Consider the following 17,597-nt stretch of genomic DNA (forward strand, 5'->3'; position numbering starts at 1 on the left):
TTGTATAACTTCACGCCGAACCTATGCCGTTTATTCTTGATGTACTGCATGAAAGCCAGCCTTCCACGAAAAGAAACAAGCGTTTCGTCAACGCATATTTGCTCTTTGGGAATATAGAACTTTTGAAAATTCTCTTTCAGCTGGTCCAAAAGGGGTCCAAGTTTGTATAATCTATTAGAACAATCAGCATTTTCATTACCTTGAAAATGCCAATTTGCCAACAACAACTCAAACCTACTGCGTGACATCACATTTGAAATTTGGTTTACATAAATTTTCTTTTTGGATCAATAGTCTGGCAATTTAGATTCACGAAGTAAGCCCATCTAAATTTGAAGACCGATAAAAGTTATAATCTCCTCAGGATTAGTATCTTTCCATTTATTTATACGGGACCATTTTAAAAGTGTTGATTCCTTTTTCTGCGCAGCGAAACGATTAGTTTCCGTCACAATGTTACTTACAACATTGTCATCTACCATGAGCTTGAGAAAAAAAACAGGAGGCTTATCAATGTCTTGAAATAAGTGATTTACAATACCACTTTCAGGAATATCAACTGGAAAGTTCTTTAGGTATTGTCCAGTCACTTCTTGCCACATCAATCTTGGAACAAGTTCCTCATCATCTGAACTATCTAACTGAAACTGCTGAATAACTGCCTCTATGGTTTCCGAAATTGCGTCATTTTTATTTACGTTTTGGAAAAATGGTGGATCATCAGCTCTGACACATCTCGTGAGAGTACCTTCTCCACCAACATCTGGAAATCCTAATGAAGTGCGCATGTTTATTGTTTTCTTCTTTTTTACTAATGGCTCGTTGCTATTTTCCGAACTACATGAAGATGATGAAGGCGAACTATCAGATTCATATTCATCTGAGGATTCTCCGAAAGGATCGGGGCTCTTCATCAGAAAATATCTCGCTTTTGAAGACGCTGCTGTTCTTTATTATAACTATCCATTTCACACAATCCAAAACACAATTTTTGACAGGTATTGACAAGTAATTAATTGTGGGGTCATCATTTTTATTAGTTTGGAAGTGAAAGAAATAAAAAATAGCTTTTGGCTCGTGGGGTGAAAAAAAATTGTATTGTGGCAGTTAACGTGCTATAAATAGTCAGCCCTTAATAATAAGTTTAGACAATAATAGTGACAGTGAAACAGAATTAAATTTAGAGTAAGTTAGAATAAGTTAAACAGTGCTTGAATTTATAAGAAATCGTTGTATTTTGTATTCTTTATTATGCTCCTGTTTTATTATTAATTTTATTTACTCTTATACACTTTTATAAATAAATAGTATTTTACTATCTGTGGAGATACGTCAATTTTTTATACAGGTTTTTGCGCACTGAATTTTATCCCGGACATCCGATATGTTCTAAATAGGTAGCGATTATAATTCAACAGATGGTGCAAAAAGATAATTTTCCATGAAAAATAGACTTACAACATTTACCGATTAAGCCGACGATATGCAATAAATGTTGTGAACGCGAGAAAAAACATTGCCAGTTTTTTAAAGAAATAAATTCCCTTTTCCATAAACGGCTGCTTATTTTATTTTTATCGCTAATTTAAGTTATTATAAAAACAATCTTATTTACCTTTTCTGGGTTTGTTATGTATATTAATTGCGTGTGTGGCATAAGAGTTTTCGTGGCCTTGCGTATCTTGTATGCAGACCAAATGCGAATCAGCCACGGTGCTAAAATTCCCAGCGAAAGCTAAAATATGCTCGCTCGAGTTCGTTATGGATTTTATCACCTAAAACATCAACTTATAACACTGTACCAACCAATTTTGTAAAAACTTACCTGGTCATATCTATTCTTTGGAATGGTTATAGTGGTTTTCTTATCTTCCATATGAATTACCAGACCGCGGATTTGAGGAAGCGTATAGGAGAAATTTCGGAAGTCCTGCGGAATGTTTAAGAATCAATAAAGTGTAAATATTTTTTAAATGCACTGGTTTACCGCTAAAAGATTAATGATAGTGTGACCGATTTCGACAAATACGCTGTCCCTATGTCTGGTGGATATTAAGGGACTTGGGTAGTACCTGTATTCGGCCCCTAATCGTAGGATTAATCTTAAAGGGAAGAGTTTTGCCCAAGGAGTCTCCCACCTAAATGACACATTGTAATAAAAGTTTTTGGAAAGTTTTATACATACCTGTGTATTAAAATTCCCACTAAATAAGGCTCTTTAGGCACTATAACATTTTCCAAGCACTGAAATGATGGTTTTATATACACGAATCCTGCGTGGTTTCTCGAGTCCAAGAAGTTCGGTTTATCGTGCAGCGATAAACCAAGTTCTTTTATTGAGATACCTAAAATGATTTGAGACAGCAAAATAAATAGACCAGAGATGATTTTTGACTGCATGTTTCTACCTTTTACTGCATCAATATAGACATTATAAATATGGAAAAATACATCTTTGGGCACAAAACTTTCTTCTTCAATGTACTCTATTAAATATACGACTTCATCTGAGCCAACATTAATTAGACCGTCCGAGGCGAAACACCAAGCTTCCTTGTTTATACAACATTTCACTAAAAAAATTAAGTAGGGACTAACGTATAACTAAACTGCTAATTAAGTCCACTTACTATTTATAATTTTTACATGTACAAAGAGATTCTGAGTTATGGCGAAAGTTAACTTTTCATTTTTCAACATTTCAACCACACTGGGGGTATTGGAACAATCTGTATAAGAAATATCTAAAAAAAGAAAAACTCTGGTTATTAGTTAAGCAAAATGCTAGAAAAGATTTTTATATCGTCTATAAATTTTTCATAAACTGACTGTAGCTGAAGTGCTTTCGGCTAATAAATAGCCATCATCAGTGCTACCTAAAAGGTGTAAAGAATATAATTTTTTTGTTTAGCTGGTCTCCAAATATTTACATTTTAGAAAAAAAAATATTATTTTAACTAAATCCCCGTTACTATGACGTTAATCGTTAATAATAAAATAAATAAAGTTATTTGTCAGGTTGTCAATATTAATGTTTTTTCTATATCTTTTGAATGGGGGTTATATGGAAGAAGAAAAAGTATCACCACATTTATCTCGAAATGAGAATTTTTGCTAGGTCCATCTTTGATTACACTGAAAGTACAGATTTAATTATATTTTCAAGAGAAACAGTAAATTTATATTTAGGAATCTTATCACGTTTATAATTTATGCTTTGATTTTTTATGAAAAACTTAACTAAAACAACTGTAAATGCTAGTAGATACTTTGAATATTCTAGAAAAAAGATTCAAACAGTGCTACATAAATATGGATATCATCCTTACGAAAATCTGCCTGTAGAAATATTAATAACAGATAACCATGTAATAAGAAGACTAGCTTATTGCAGTGATATGTTAGATATACAAAACTGAGATAACGATATATTTGATAAGATGTTGTGGAGCGATAAAGCCGTGTTTAGCAGGGATGTCACCAGAAGATCCTTACACTTATTACATCCTTTAGCGGGGGGTACTTACGTACTCGCCGTATGTCCACCCTCTAACCTTTGACGACGCAGGGTATCCGCCAACCCCCCTCACTATTTCTTTGTACAGTTATAGGAGAAAAGTCGACAAAATGCCTCGGGCGCCACTCTAAGTAATTAAAGAAGCTTAGAGTCCCCTCTAGCCTCTCGGGTAAGCCTTTAGACAGTGGAGAAACCAGGTAGAGATTGAAAGTAGACTGTCCGGTTATAATGAGATCTTATTGCTCTTAATCTTTATTATTACAAATACTAATAAGTAACAGGTTTGGTTGCTTAAAACTAAAAGAACAAAAGTGTCCTTAAAATCTAATAATCCCCATTACCAATTTCTATGATTAAGCACAGGCAGTTATTTAGGAAAATGTACCGGAAAATTCAGTACTCTATTAATGACGCAAAATAGTATGATTTAAGGGACGGGGTTATGATGTTTTGTACAAGCGGTTATGGATGACATTCGTTAAGCAAAGCCGGAAACTCAATACCAATCAAGCGAAGCAATCTCAATCAATCGGTCAACATTTACCTCTGCTCTGTTGCTATACGGATAGTAATTATGACATCACGGACTTGGTTATTACTTGTCTCTCACAACTTTGAGAAGCCAGGTAATAACTTATAAACGTGGCTACTGCCTGCCCTACAAAACACGAAGAAAGATAGGGTCCAAGCAGTAGTTTTCATCAATCAAACAATTAAACGGAACGGTACGGCCGCGGACAGAGCAGAAAATAAAAAGACAACAATAAAAATTATCAATTAAATACAAAATAAATCCGCAGTGAGTGTTTCTCTGGTTGCAAACAAGAATGTAACTTTTCGCGAACGGAACTAATGAAACGTTGGTTTAATCACCCGTTTACTACCTGCCCTATAAAACACGAAGAAAGATAGTGTCCAAACCACAGTTTTAAAAGTTCATAAAGCGGAACGGAATCAATATGAATATTCTAATAATTAATCACAGATAAAAGCTCACAGCGGAAACATAAAATACCACCGTCTTCCAAGCTTGTAAAAATGGTAACTGAAATACCGTAACGCGGATAATTTTACGATAATTTCATTAATATAACCCGCTTACTACCTGCCCTACAAAACACGAAGAAAGATAGTGTCCAGGCACCAGTTAATAATATTCGCGACTGTGGCTTGCCCTACAAAACACGAAGAAAGATAGTGTCCAAACCACAGTTTTAAAAATAAATTGAACAGAACGGAACGATATCAATAGCAACGGATTCGATAAAGTTCTTAATACGCTAGGAAGCGGCCGGTAAACTGTCAACAGGTGGCTCTTACCTAAGCCAATTCACACTGTCAACGTCAAGACAAAGTTTTTATGTAAATATTGAAAATTTAACGGTATTGAAATATGGAAAAATTACTGGTACTTCGCTCGAAAGGTATGGTACGACCTTACTGCGACGAATGTGAATCCTTAGTGGACCTGGAACCTTTTTATACCCATCGCAGGAATTTGAATGCCGACGACTCACGAACATCCTCGGAACCAATCGTTAAATAAAAATGCAATTGGGAAAACTTAATGAAAATAGGGTTTTTCTCATGAGAACGGTACGGATTTATAGGCTATGACCTTATAAACAAACTTAGTTTCAGCTCTCAGAACCGGGTATTTCTAGGTGAAAACAGCGGGACAAAAGCTGGCCACATGTGTACAAGAAAACCGGCTTTTCAGGAAAACCGCGGGAAACTGGAACATGATTTATATTACATTTTGCCACATCGGGCATGACCCTTCATTTAACAGGGCTTCCCAAGGTAGGTAAACCTTGAAACTTGCAAAATAGAACATGTAAACAATGCAACAGCATGAAAGGAAAATTTCATGAAAATAACCGGAAAACTGGAAGCATAGTGATGAAAACCCTCTCAGTTTTAGGCATTTGTGGTTCTTTATTATCCTAAGAATAACCAGGGCTGAAAACAAGAAGGCCAGAGACTACAACATAGTCAACGGAGAACTAGGCATAACCCATAAGAAATCAAACCTTTCCAGGATACTATCAGGCTAGAAACCTCTTTAAGTTGGTTTCTTTATGTATGTTTACAATTATAAACCCCTCATGACTCACAGGTAAAGCAAAATTATCTAAGTTGTCTTATAAAAGACTGCCTGGGCTTACCCTTGTTACTATAAAATAAAGACAAAATATTGTAACTTCGTTATACACTTATGTCGAAATAAAAAACTAGAGTAAAAAGTCCTTAAATGTGTGGTGTCGTATTCTTAGAAACCGAATAATTGGACCCATTGTATTTCAAGGATCCTTGACTAAAAATAGACATCTCCAGTTTTAAGAAAATGCAGGTTTATTAGATGAAATCTTTCTTAAAGAATATACCATTATTATATGGGGTCAAGATGACGCACCACCTCATAACTTTATGGCGATAAGATTTGTTATATTTTTTTTTCTAAAGTGCAATAAAATGGAATGATGGTGGTGAAGCGATGAATGCCAAGTTAATCAAAAGAAAAGAAGTACTAAACATAGTGAAAGGTTTATGGCCTTAAGAGGGTCTCCAAAAGTTGTTTGATGCCCGGAGGAACTTAACCCCTCTTACCTGAAACGCCCAGAGAAGGAATCCTTCACAATGCTGCTAGCTCAAGCCGATGTGGGTTCTAGCTTCTTTCTCAACCAAATGAACCAAAATTTCTTAGGTAGTAACTACCCAAGAGTTACCCAACTAAATGTCAAAATCAGTATGGCGCCACCAAGTTTTGGATTTTATATAATCCCAAAGGACGCCCAATGTTTATCAAAATTTATTTAGGCAAGTTCAAAACGAAACTTGGAAAACAAAATCAAAGTCAAATCAGTATACACTATTGTTTCCAAATTACCTATGATATTCCAACCTACTCAACTCAAGTGAAAAACAAATTAACAACAGAAAATAACAATTTATTTAAGTCTTGATTATCACAGAGAATTATGTTATGTTATTTATCGTTAAGAGGAATAATTATTTAAGTTGGTAATAAGGAACCACAACATCACACAAAAAATACACAATCAAAGTGTGGTTGTCGAAATAAAACAAACTATGTTACACCCAAACCTTTTGGGGAATGAAGCTTCAATTCAATTAAACTAATAATTTACATGGCCCGGTATATCCCGCCACGGAAATTGACCTAAGCAAAAAAAAATAACAACCCTAACTGTTGAAGCTTCCCCACTTAAAAATTACCCTTTTATTAGTTTACTCTAATATTTACTAGCTAATCTGAGAAAATTTGACATCTTAGGAGTAGTCTGAAAATAAATATTATAACCCAAGTATATACTCGTAGTACTACGAAGCCGGCTGCGTCTTACCTCACAGGAGTCACTTGTCACATATATATGTACTCATATCAGTAATATTCAATAATAAAATAGCATCGATTAAATAATGTCAATAAAATTTTAAATAAGCTTATGTATGTATCTCAACTCAAAAGATAAAAGTTGTGATAATAAAAATAAAATAAGTGAATAAAAAAAATGTTATGTTGTGTCACCTAGCTCCACACACAGCAGACTACTTCAGATTCGAGACTCTCCCAGACATCCAATTTCCAGTCAAAGAAAAACTGCAGGCTTCCAAGCTTCACCTCTTCCACTTCACAATACGCCAAGCTCTGGTAGTGGTCTAGGTTAGACGTTAGCTCACAGTTGCTTAAAATCTCCTTCTAGATTAGAGCCAGTAGAGTACATAACCCCAAAACGAAAGCACCATGTGGCATGAAGAAATCAGGTCGGTACAAAAAAAAATCCGTCCAAAATCCATGTTATGTAGCTCTAGTAGCCAAAAGAAAAGAAAAAAACCTATACTATCAGTATAAACGATAAATTCAAGAATACCTACTTGCTAATTAAATTGTCCCCTGCCAATGCCAATCAGAACCGCTATTTTGCCGATGTTCGAGGGCACGTGAAAAATTATTAGGTTTTAAATCGCCAGAAAGGCCAGTAAATTCAACAAAACAACAAATTATAGCATTACGCCCAAAAAGTTGATTTACTATCACCACATTTAGTCAATTATATCCCCATATGGGTAAAATTCACACGAATTTCAAAAAGAACTAAAGCACTCTTCACTTCATGACGGCGGTCTGGAAAAAGGAACGACCGCAGAGGTCAAACCCGTATTTAAGCAATCACGCACAAAGTGTATTGCCAATCGAAATATATAACAAAATAACTTAACTTTTTTTATAAGTACCATAAAACCTTTTATAAAAAATAAATAACAAAATTTGTGGCCCAAGGAAGTTGGCAATGAAAATATGTGTCACTATGACAATCAATTTCGATTTTGCCTAGACCAGCAACTTCTTGCTATCTTCCAAGAAAACTAATATTTACATTAGATAAAAAGAGACAAAAATTAGATAGGTCAGTCCGAGTAAAATCAACCAGCATATCTGGTATGGTCAAGCCAAAATCAGATATTGTACTATGAACAGTACAACATACACAATAATTGTACATGCCCAATTAATCATTATTCGTTATAAAATAATTAAATAATCAATATGGGATATAATTTAAATTCTAAAATATTTCTTTAGTCCAGAACCGGGTTTTATAAGAGTATAAATAAAATTTCATTAACAACCAGTACAATATGAAGCTGAAATGTACAAAACTAAATGTGTCCTTAAAAAAAAGAATACTGTAATTTGAAATGGCTAGAGAACAGAACTATGATTTACTTGGGAGGCTATTACAGAGAGGGCATTACTAGTATCAATCATTAATATTTGTAAAATATCTATTTTGAAAATATAACTGTAATCAGTGCTTTTAATAAAGAGTATAAAATGCCAATTTTAACCTGTAACAGATTTTTTTTAAATAATCGTTTCAACGAGGATATTGGTGAGAATATTGGAAAACTCTAGATGAGAATCTAAAGAAGTATACATTACTTACATGAAGAACATTTTGAGATTATTTTCAATGATCTGTTAAAATTATACAAAGGTAGAAACTGTATTAAAAATACTGGCGGCCTCATATAACATTTGTGACTTTTTGAAGAACAAAAACGTTTAGGCAATTAAGATATTTTTCTAAAAAATTAAAATATTTCAAAAAAAGTAAAAAGATAAAATATTAACATATAATATATTTTTGAACTCAGAAGAAAAAAGTCTTTCGTTTAATACACAAATATACAAGGTGTTCCATGTAAAAATTACAAACTTTGTATTTTCTTAATAACTTTGCGATACCCCTGTATTATATTTTAGCACATTTCCTACTTATTAAGGTACTACAACTTTTATACTTAAAGTTTTTTTCCATTCCGTATAATAACAGAGCTAAGCTGTCTAAATATAACCCTGTACAGGGTGTCTCCTTTTTCATAGGGACAGTATTGCTATCTCCTATACTATAAAAGATACGAGGGCGGTTAAATTAGAAAAAAGTTGCGGCATTTTATTCTGATTAAAAAAGTGTATTTAGATTTTTTATGCGACGTTTCGTTTTTTAGATATCATCATCAACTTTTTTTTAAATACGAACCTGGATTTTTTATTTTATATTTAAAAAGAATTTTTATTTTCCTTTTCAACAATGTATAACTTAAATGTCTGTCTCGACGTTCCGGTATAAAAATAGCAGTTTTCAAGCTTTTTGCTTTAATACGGACCTGATTAGTATTTACAAAATTAAAATACGGCAGATTTGGGTTGAGTTGGGTTAGCTGCCAATATTATTCACTAACATCAATTGCGGCTGATATTTTTTTATGTGGTTAGAATAAAAATTACGATATGTGATTTGTTCGATATTAATATTCGATAACGAAAATCTATTTTCAAAGCTGCATGGAGAGCCACCTTTAATGAAAATGAAACCGTGCTTGCCGAATGGTTCAAACTTTATAACAATGTCAGATTTATTACGGCTGTGACTTACTTAAGTATGCCATGAAAACAAAAATATGTCGTAGCTACGACAACAATTATTATTATTATTAATTACGACAAAATTATTAAAATATTACTTTGATATTTTAACGTTTTGCCGTAAGTTGGTTTCTTAAATTAGTTTAAAAGCTTTGGTTGTTTCCTTAGCAATTTCCTAGTTCAATATTAACAAAATAAATACAAGTTGTAAAATGGTACGGTATAGTGATAGTGAAAAAAAGGACATGTACGATGTTTTTATAAGATGTTATCGAAAGGTAGATGATGCAGTAAGCGAGTATGCTAGATTATATCCAAACAGAACTCCTCCAGCGCGAAAAACTTTTTATTTGGTTTCAAGAAACCTCACCGAATTTGGATGTGTATCAAAAAAACGCGGAAAATACCGTGCCAAGAATACACAACGATGTTAATGTTTTAGCTCAAATTCATCTTTATCCGGAGTCTTCATTAAGAATTATAGGTTCTGAATGTGGAATACATCCTTCAGTGGTGGGAAAAATTTTAAAGAAACATAGATATCTACATAGTGACTACAAGTTCCAACCGGTTCAGAAACTGCATCCAGGTTATTCAGAACGCAGACTTGTTTTCTGCCGTTGGTATCAAGAGATCTTAAATGCAGACCCGATGTTCTCTACGACCATAGAAGAAACTAAGCCTCAAAATCGATTTAGTATTAATATGTGGTGCGGAATCATCGGTAATAGGCTAATAGGTCCCAAAATTATTGATGGAAATTTAAAAGGTGAAAGGTACATTAACCTATTGACGGAAGTTATGGATGAAAATCCATTGGAAACATTAAGAAGTATTCGGTGGTTTATGCAGGATGGTTGTGCCGCTCACAATTCCGCTGTTGCCCGAGATTTTCTCGACACAAAATTTCCCTAAATGCTGGGTAGGAACAAACGGTCCTGTAAGGTGGCCTCCTCGTTTCCCATGCCTTAATCCTCTGGATTACTTCTTATGGGGATTTTAAAAAAATAAAGTCAATAACAGTGAAATAAATAATATGGAGGTGTTAACACATCGGGTCACTGCTGCATTTAGAGATTTAAAGCCCGAATACTTAACCCGCTCAATAAAGAATTTAGAATTAAGGACCGTAAAATGCATTGAACATAATGGGGGTCACTTCGAAAATTTTTTGTAAATAGTGTAAATGTTATTTATAAAAAACTGCTTAATTTCTTCTCAGAACTAAAAAACTGCTTTATAAGCAAGAAAAACAGCAACTTTTCTTGCCTAATGTATGTAAAGAGAATGTTGTTTCTTTAGTTAAATCGTATTGTTTTGTTATTTTTTGGTTAATACACGTTTGTCATTTGTTTGTAAAGTAAATAAAATATTTCTTATTAAGAATGTAAAATTCTATTTTATTTACACATTTATTGTTCCCCTTCTAAATCTAAAGCAAGTACTCGTAAATTAAAAGAACCATATCAAATTTTCGAATTTCTTTTTCTTACCCACAAAAAAAAGGGCACTGTATGTTTTAAAATTTTATGGTTGATATTGAAGATAAATAGGTAAATATGCATTCAAAAGCTATTTTAATTTTGTAAATATTAATCAGATCCGTATTAAAGAAAAACGCTTGAAAACTGCTATTTTTATACCGAAACGTCGAGACAGACATTTAAGTTATACATTGTTGAAAATCAGATAAAGAGTTTTTTAATCAGAATAAAATGCGGCAACTTTTTTCTAATTTACCCGCCCTCGTATCTTTTATAGTATAGGAGATAGCAATACTGTCCCTATGAAAAAGGAGACACCCTATATACAAGCTAAACTGTAGTGAATGCGGAACATCGTAGGTTGGGAGAACTTGTAGATCATTAAATATTAAGATTGATGGACGAAAAACAAAGAAAAACACAAAGTCACGGTCTCACAACATGTAATTAAACGCGCTACACGTGTACTGTGAAGTGTGTGGATGGCTTCTAAAGGCCTGATGATGCTCTAACTAGAGCCAAACACGTGTAGCCCGTTTAATCACATGTTGTGAGACCGTGACTTTGTGTTTTTCTTTGTTTTTCGTCAATTTTGTATGTTGGTCTCTTAGAGAATAATGGATAAGATTTTTGGATTAAGATTGATGGACATCTGGAAAATTCTAATAATAAGTCTCGATTTGGACACCATATTAAATTCTCTAGACACAAATCTGATCTCGACAAAGATTAAAAATTTTTAGTCAATGTCAAAAGTGAAAATTTTATGAGTTTTGGATTTTTTGGAAGACATAGAAATCAGTGAGAAGATATCTTTTAATGACAAGTACTTAAATACACAAGAAAAATGTCTAAAAATAAGACAAAAAGTCCATATACAGTATGGTTCAAAAGTGCATCGTTTTTAAGTTACAGGGTGTTTTATGAATCATGTTAAAGATGGTTTTTTGTTAATATATCCGGAACGCCTACTTGTAATCTTTTGAAATTCTCAACAGTTACTATTGGTTTTATTAAAAACTGATATTGCAACCATTTTTGCCAGAATGTATACAGGATCGTGTAAAATAAGTGGTCGGTAAAGTTTAAATTGTTAAAACTTTTTTTCTAGCAACTCCGTGATAATTTTGGTATTAGAATTGAAAAGAACAAACATTTTTACATAAAAAAGGTGCTCTTGTCTAATTTCGATAAGAGCTTCTGTTTTCGAAAAAATTAGATGTAAATGTTTTGCAAAGAGAACGCGTAAGTTATTTTGGTAACAGCTAATAAAATTAAAAAGCAGTTTAAAAATCCGTTGGGGATAAACATGACCTAAGACTATCACAAATACTTTATTTGAGATCAAAATTTCTTTTTCGTGTTCAATTGTTTTTTTTTTAATGTAATTGAATAGGTAAAAAAAAGGAACAATTAATTTATTACGTAAAAAACCATAAAGACACCAAACAAAAAAGCACAAATTACAACAAATGTTCAAAGTGGTTTCCATTTTGCTGAAGACACAATCTTGCCCTACGCGTTATTGCGCGAGTAGCCCTTAAAACAAAAAATGGATTTCTCTTTATTTCATTAACAGCCCAATTAATCCTTTGCATCAGTTGTTCACGGGTATTTATCTCCACGGCATATACCAACTCATTTAAATGTCCCCATAAATAATAATCTAACGAAGTTAGATCTAGAGATCGAGGAGGCCAATTTATAGGACCACCTCGACCAATCCAACGTTCAGGAAAATGGTTATTCATCCACTCACGCACATTGCGACCAAAATGAGCAGGCTCCGTCTTGTTGAAAAATCATGTTTTGGCGTAAGATAAGAGGAACTTTTTCCAGAAGCTCCACAAGATTATTTTCCAGCATATGATGATAATTCTCCGAAGTTAGCCGATTGGGTAATTCTATCGGGCCAATAAGTTGGTCCCCGATTAATCCCGCCCACAAATTTACCGAAAACCTTCTTTGAAAATTACTACGCCTTATGCCTCTTGGATTTTGATTTGCCCAAAAATGCATATTATGCATGTTAAATGAACCATTTCGTGTGAAACTGGCCTCGTCCGTCCATAAAATGGAAGGAATTAAGTTTGGATTATTAATTACCCATTGACAAAATTGGATCCTCAACGGAAAATCGTCTGGCTCTAAATCTTGGACCGGCTGGTAATGATCTTCCAAGCATTCTTCCAATCTAATAAAAATTAAATTACTATCGTAACAATAAGTAATTTTTTTAATTACTTACTATAGGGCGAGGGATATGTGTGGCTCTTGACACATTTCGTGTACTTGCCCCCGGATTTTCTTCAAAAACATTTAAAATATATTCTAAATTATAATCTTCTTGTGGTCTGCCTTGTCCACGAGCTCTTTGAAAACTTCCGTTATTGCATAAATTTCGGTGAGTGTTTATAAAAACATGACGATCTGGAACATGTCTTAGGGGAAATCTTCGGCGATACTCACGGACAGCCGCTAAATAACTGCCATTACACAAACCATAAACAAAATGCATGTCAGCTAACTCTTGATTTGTAAATCTATCCATAATTTTTGAAAAATGAATCACAAAAAAGAACTAATTTACTTTGCCAAAGCAAATTTAAAAAATGTGATATGTCAACAAAACGTTAAACAAAGTTTAACAAATAATCTAATCGTCAACAAACACAGCCAACTATTATTTTACAAGATGTTATTTGTAGTTACTTTTTGAAATACCAATTCATGATTTATTAATAATTGATTTTTTCGAAAACGGAAGCTCCTATCGAAATTAGACAAGAGCAACTTTCTTATGTAAAAATGTTTATTCTTTTCAATTCTAATACCAAAATTATCACGGAGTTGCTAGAAAAAAAGTTTTAACAATTACACGACCCTGTATACATTTTGGCAAAAATGGTTGCAATATCAGTTTTTAATAAAACCAATAGTAAATGTTGAAAATTTCAAAAGATTACAACTAGGCGTTCCGGATATATTAACAAAAAACCATCTTTAACATGTTTCATAAAACACCCTGTAACTTAAAAACGATGCACTTTTGAACCATACTGTATATGGACTTTTTGTCTTATTTTTAGACAAAGATGCGGCTGGTAAATATTGCGATGTAATTTCGGGACATCCTGTATACTCTTTTAACTAATTATTATTGTTTTATCTTTATCTTTATTATTTTATATTATTTTATCTTTAAGTAATATACAGGTTTACTAAACATGCAGCAAAATTTTAAGGGCTTATTTCTTGGACTTTTTTATGACGTTTGATAGGACAATTTGTTTTGAAGATACAGGGCGAAAAATAATTCCAACTATCCAATTTTGGTAGTTAAAATTATTAACGTAGCCGAAATAAAAGTATAGCGTACTACACTGGACTTACCAACTAACAAAAAATTTAACAATTTCGTTGGTATCTTTTAAAAACATTCTGATTCATGTAGCCGAAGAAACTTGTGTTTGTCAATAAGTGAGAAAATTTTAGAAAAATTTAGACGTGTTTTTTCTGTGCTTAATTAATTATTGTTAGTGAACTTGTCCATCATGAATGGCTCTACGAACTCCGATATGACTGATATGCATTACATTTATTGACTTTCTGATGTCAGTTCATTAGAAGTTAGTCGTTTCTACCGTGAACGATTTCCTAACCGTAATGTGCCTAATAGAAAAACCTGCCGAAGTATACATAAACAATTTCGTGAAACATGAGCATTGAAGCGATGTGAAGGACCAAGAAGGTCAATGACAGTAAGAACGGTAGAACTAGAAGAGAATGTGCTAGCCATAGTAGAAGATCTACGTACCTTTACTAGAAACCAACCCAACCCATACCACATATAACCCGGTTAGGCACTTCTTCTCGCAGATTTTTTCCCGTATTGCATTCTGTCAATGGATTATGCACAGATTGGTTCAAATCCCTCAACTACTGACTCCTATTCTTTTTATCGATGAAGCCGGTTTGTCAAGAAATGCAAAAAAGGAATTTTCGCAATAACCATGTTTAGACAGAAGAAAATCCACATGAGGTGCTTGAAGTTCGCTTTCAACATCAGTTCTCGTTATACGTTTGTGTGGGAATTATAGGTGAGTTTCTAATTATACTGGTTATTTCTGTCAGGAAAAATTACCCGCGAGAAGCAACGCTACCTCAATTTCTGGAAGATGTACCGTTGGCTACAAGAAATGCAATGTGGTTTATGCACGATTGTACACTAGATCATTTTAGCATTTTGGCTCGACACACAGTTTTTAACAGTAACAGTCGGAAATCGCTAGATTGGTCGAGGAGACATCTAAAGTCATTAGTTTACATTACTCCAGTGGAAGATGTAGAAGATTTGAGAAATTGGATAATTGCATCCGAACGAGGGGTAGTCATTTTGAACAGTTCTTGTAGATTAAGAAACATTACAGGTAATTTTTGATAATAAATGATTGTTATTGTCAAAATTCTTTTTCGTAGTCCAACGAATTATCCCATAATTTTTTCCCGCATGCTTAGTAAACACTCTGTATATAAGTTTTATTAATTTTATATTGTGACGTACGTTTGTTTAAATATGTGAGTTGCCCTAATGTTTTATGTTTTGCCCTCATTAGGGAGAAGGTTTTTTTTTAAATTTTGTCCCGTAAGTATAAACAAATAATTTTAGTGATTTTCTTAAATTGTATTCTTTACACCTTTTAGATAGCCTTTTGCTATTAGTTTATAAAAAATATATACACGATATAAAAATCTCTTATCGCATTTCATTAAATCTACGTGTACACAGTCACTCTTGCAAGTTACATTATATTAAAAATAAATACCTGTTTTATTTCTAGATATGGTTGGGGGTAAATTCGTTTCACATTTCGGTATATAACAGCCAGTCTCCTTATCGATTTTTGTCTGATTTCTTGGCGGTTTCGTTACAGGATTATCTACGACAGGCGGGACAGGTGCCACCGGCTCCACAATCTTCTTAGTCTCCCCAGGGGGTTTGTTATAATTAAAATCCTGATCTAAGTTGGTCAAGTCACTGCCGGGCGCTATGCCATCGCAAAACATCACAGATTTGTTCGATTTCTTGTTTGAACCTTTAAAATAAATAAAATTTCTCAATACAAGTTTTATATAGAGCTGTAAAAAAAAAAGAAAAAATTGGCGTAGAAAACTGGCGCAGGCTAACTCTAATAGCTATCCTACTGAACCAGTAATTACACCTTAAGATCTAGATGATAAAGTTAGACAATATTTTAAAGGTTAACTTTAACTAGGTTACATCTAGATTATCTAGAACAATAGAACATCTACTAAAACATGGCGCTCTGGTAAGGTGGAATGAAAATCTAATTATTAAACATGATTTTTAAGTAGTGAAAAGCATTAGAAAAAATTTGTATTTCTTTAAAATACATCGTCCAATGTCTCGGTACAAATAAAATACATGATCAAATTTTCGCAGTCCATAGATAAACCGCACTGAAGCATTTTGAACTCTTTGAATACGTATCCTGCTTGCCAAATCTAAAGAACAGTTTATGAGTAACCTGAATCACTATAATTAAAATACGACAAAACAAGAGATTCATATAATTGTTTAAGTAACTTAACATGCTTAAATAAAAGCTAAATATCAGATTGAAAGAATTAGGCAATTATTTGTTCCACAAATAGATAATATGCCTTTGGCCTGTGCAAGTACTAAAAAATTTGGGTATACTTTTTGATGATTCGCTAACATTTCAAGCACAGTCATAATAAATTAAAAATTGCTTATATAAGATTGAAAAAACTTAATTATTTTAAATAATGACTACCACCCAAACTAAAGTATCAATTATATGACAGTTTAATATTATCGCTATTCGACTACGGTGATGTGGTTTATGGTTCATCTTTGACGATGCAATTAGCACACTAAATACAAAAAATACAAAACAGCTGTATGCGTTTTTCTTACAATATTCCATTTAGAGAACATATTAAACCTCATTTAAATAATAAAAATATCCTTAATATGAGTTAATAATAATAATAATAAAGCATTTATTTAGCATAAAAAACCTACATATAAGTACAAGTTTGCCTTATTAGTCTTATTACAATAGTAAAAATGGAAAAAAAAAAACATTTGTAAATATGTGAAAGTTAAATAAAAATAAAAATAAAAAGTGTAATGTATGTACAGGACACAAACAAAAAGAAACAAGAATAAACCTACAGTACCTAATTTAACAAAAACATTATTAATACAAATGCAAATACCAGGGGGCAACAATAAAATTAAACAAAGATAAAACTTAACTTATTAACAAATAATAAATAAAATAATTAAAAACGGGCTAAAATGTGTAAAACTAAAAATAAACATGTAAAATATTTATATACAGGACGAGAAACAAAAGAAACGAGAATAAACCTACAGTGCTAAGATGTATAAATAAAATAAATAAAACGGGCTAAAATCTGTAAAATTAAAATAAACAAATATAACTATCTGTACTAACAGTTATCTAAAAGAAATTTTCTTAGGAGCCTTTTGAACCGGTTTAGATTATCACAGTTTTTTATTATCACAGGTAATTTGTTAAATTCAGATAATCCCTTATATAAAACCGAGTTTTGCATTTGGGTCGAA

At 32.8% G+C, this 17,597-nt stretch overlaps 2 protein-coding genes across 5 annotated transcripts in view; one reads left to right on the forward strand and one right to left on the reverse strand.

Moving 5' to 3' along the window:
• The window catches only part of LOC126747097 (uncharacterized), a 326,191-nt gene that overhangs the window by 145,202 nt on the left and 163,392 nt on the right, over positions 1 to 17,597 (forward strand). The gene's annotated exons all lie outside the window — the stretch shown is intronic.
• LOC126746999 (zinc finger FYVE domain-containing protein 9) overlaps positions 1 to 17,597 on the reverse strand; it is a 78,368-nt gene that overhangs the window by 22,468 nt on the left and 38,303 nt on the right. For 3 of the 4 annotated variants that reach the window (XM_050455481.1, XM_050455475.1, XM_050455469.1), the window contains exons 9-14: positions 15,784 to 16,053; positions 2,631 to 2,744; positions 2,186 to 2,573; positions 1,988 to 2,138; positions 1,826 to 1,930; positions 1,616 to 1,775 (exon numbers count right to left, since the gene is read on the reverse strand). In XM_050455481.1, the coding sequence (XP_050311438.1) occupies positions 1,616 to 1,775; positions 1,826 to 1,930; positions 1,988 to 2,138; positions 2,186 to 2,573; positions 2,631 to 2,744; positions 15,784 to 16,053 (1,188 nt within the window). The remainder of the gene's footprint in view (positions 1 to 1,615; positions 1,776 to 1,825; positions 1,931 to 1,987; positions 2,139 to 2,185; positions 2,574 to 2,630; positions 2,745 to 15,783; positions 16,054 to 17,597) is intronic. The other variant, XM_050455490.1, reaches the window with a different exon arrangement.

The sequence above is a fragment of the Anthonomus grandis genome, chromosome 2 (assembly GCF_022605725.1).
Source record: "Anthonomus grandis grandis chromosome 2, icAntGran1.3, whole genome shotgun sequence".
Classification (NCBI taxonomy): Eukaryota; Metazoa; Arthropoda; class Insecta; order Coleoptera; family Curculionidae; genus Anthonomus; species Anthonomus grandis.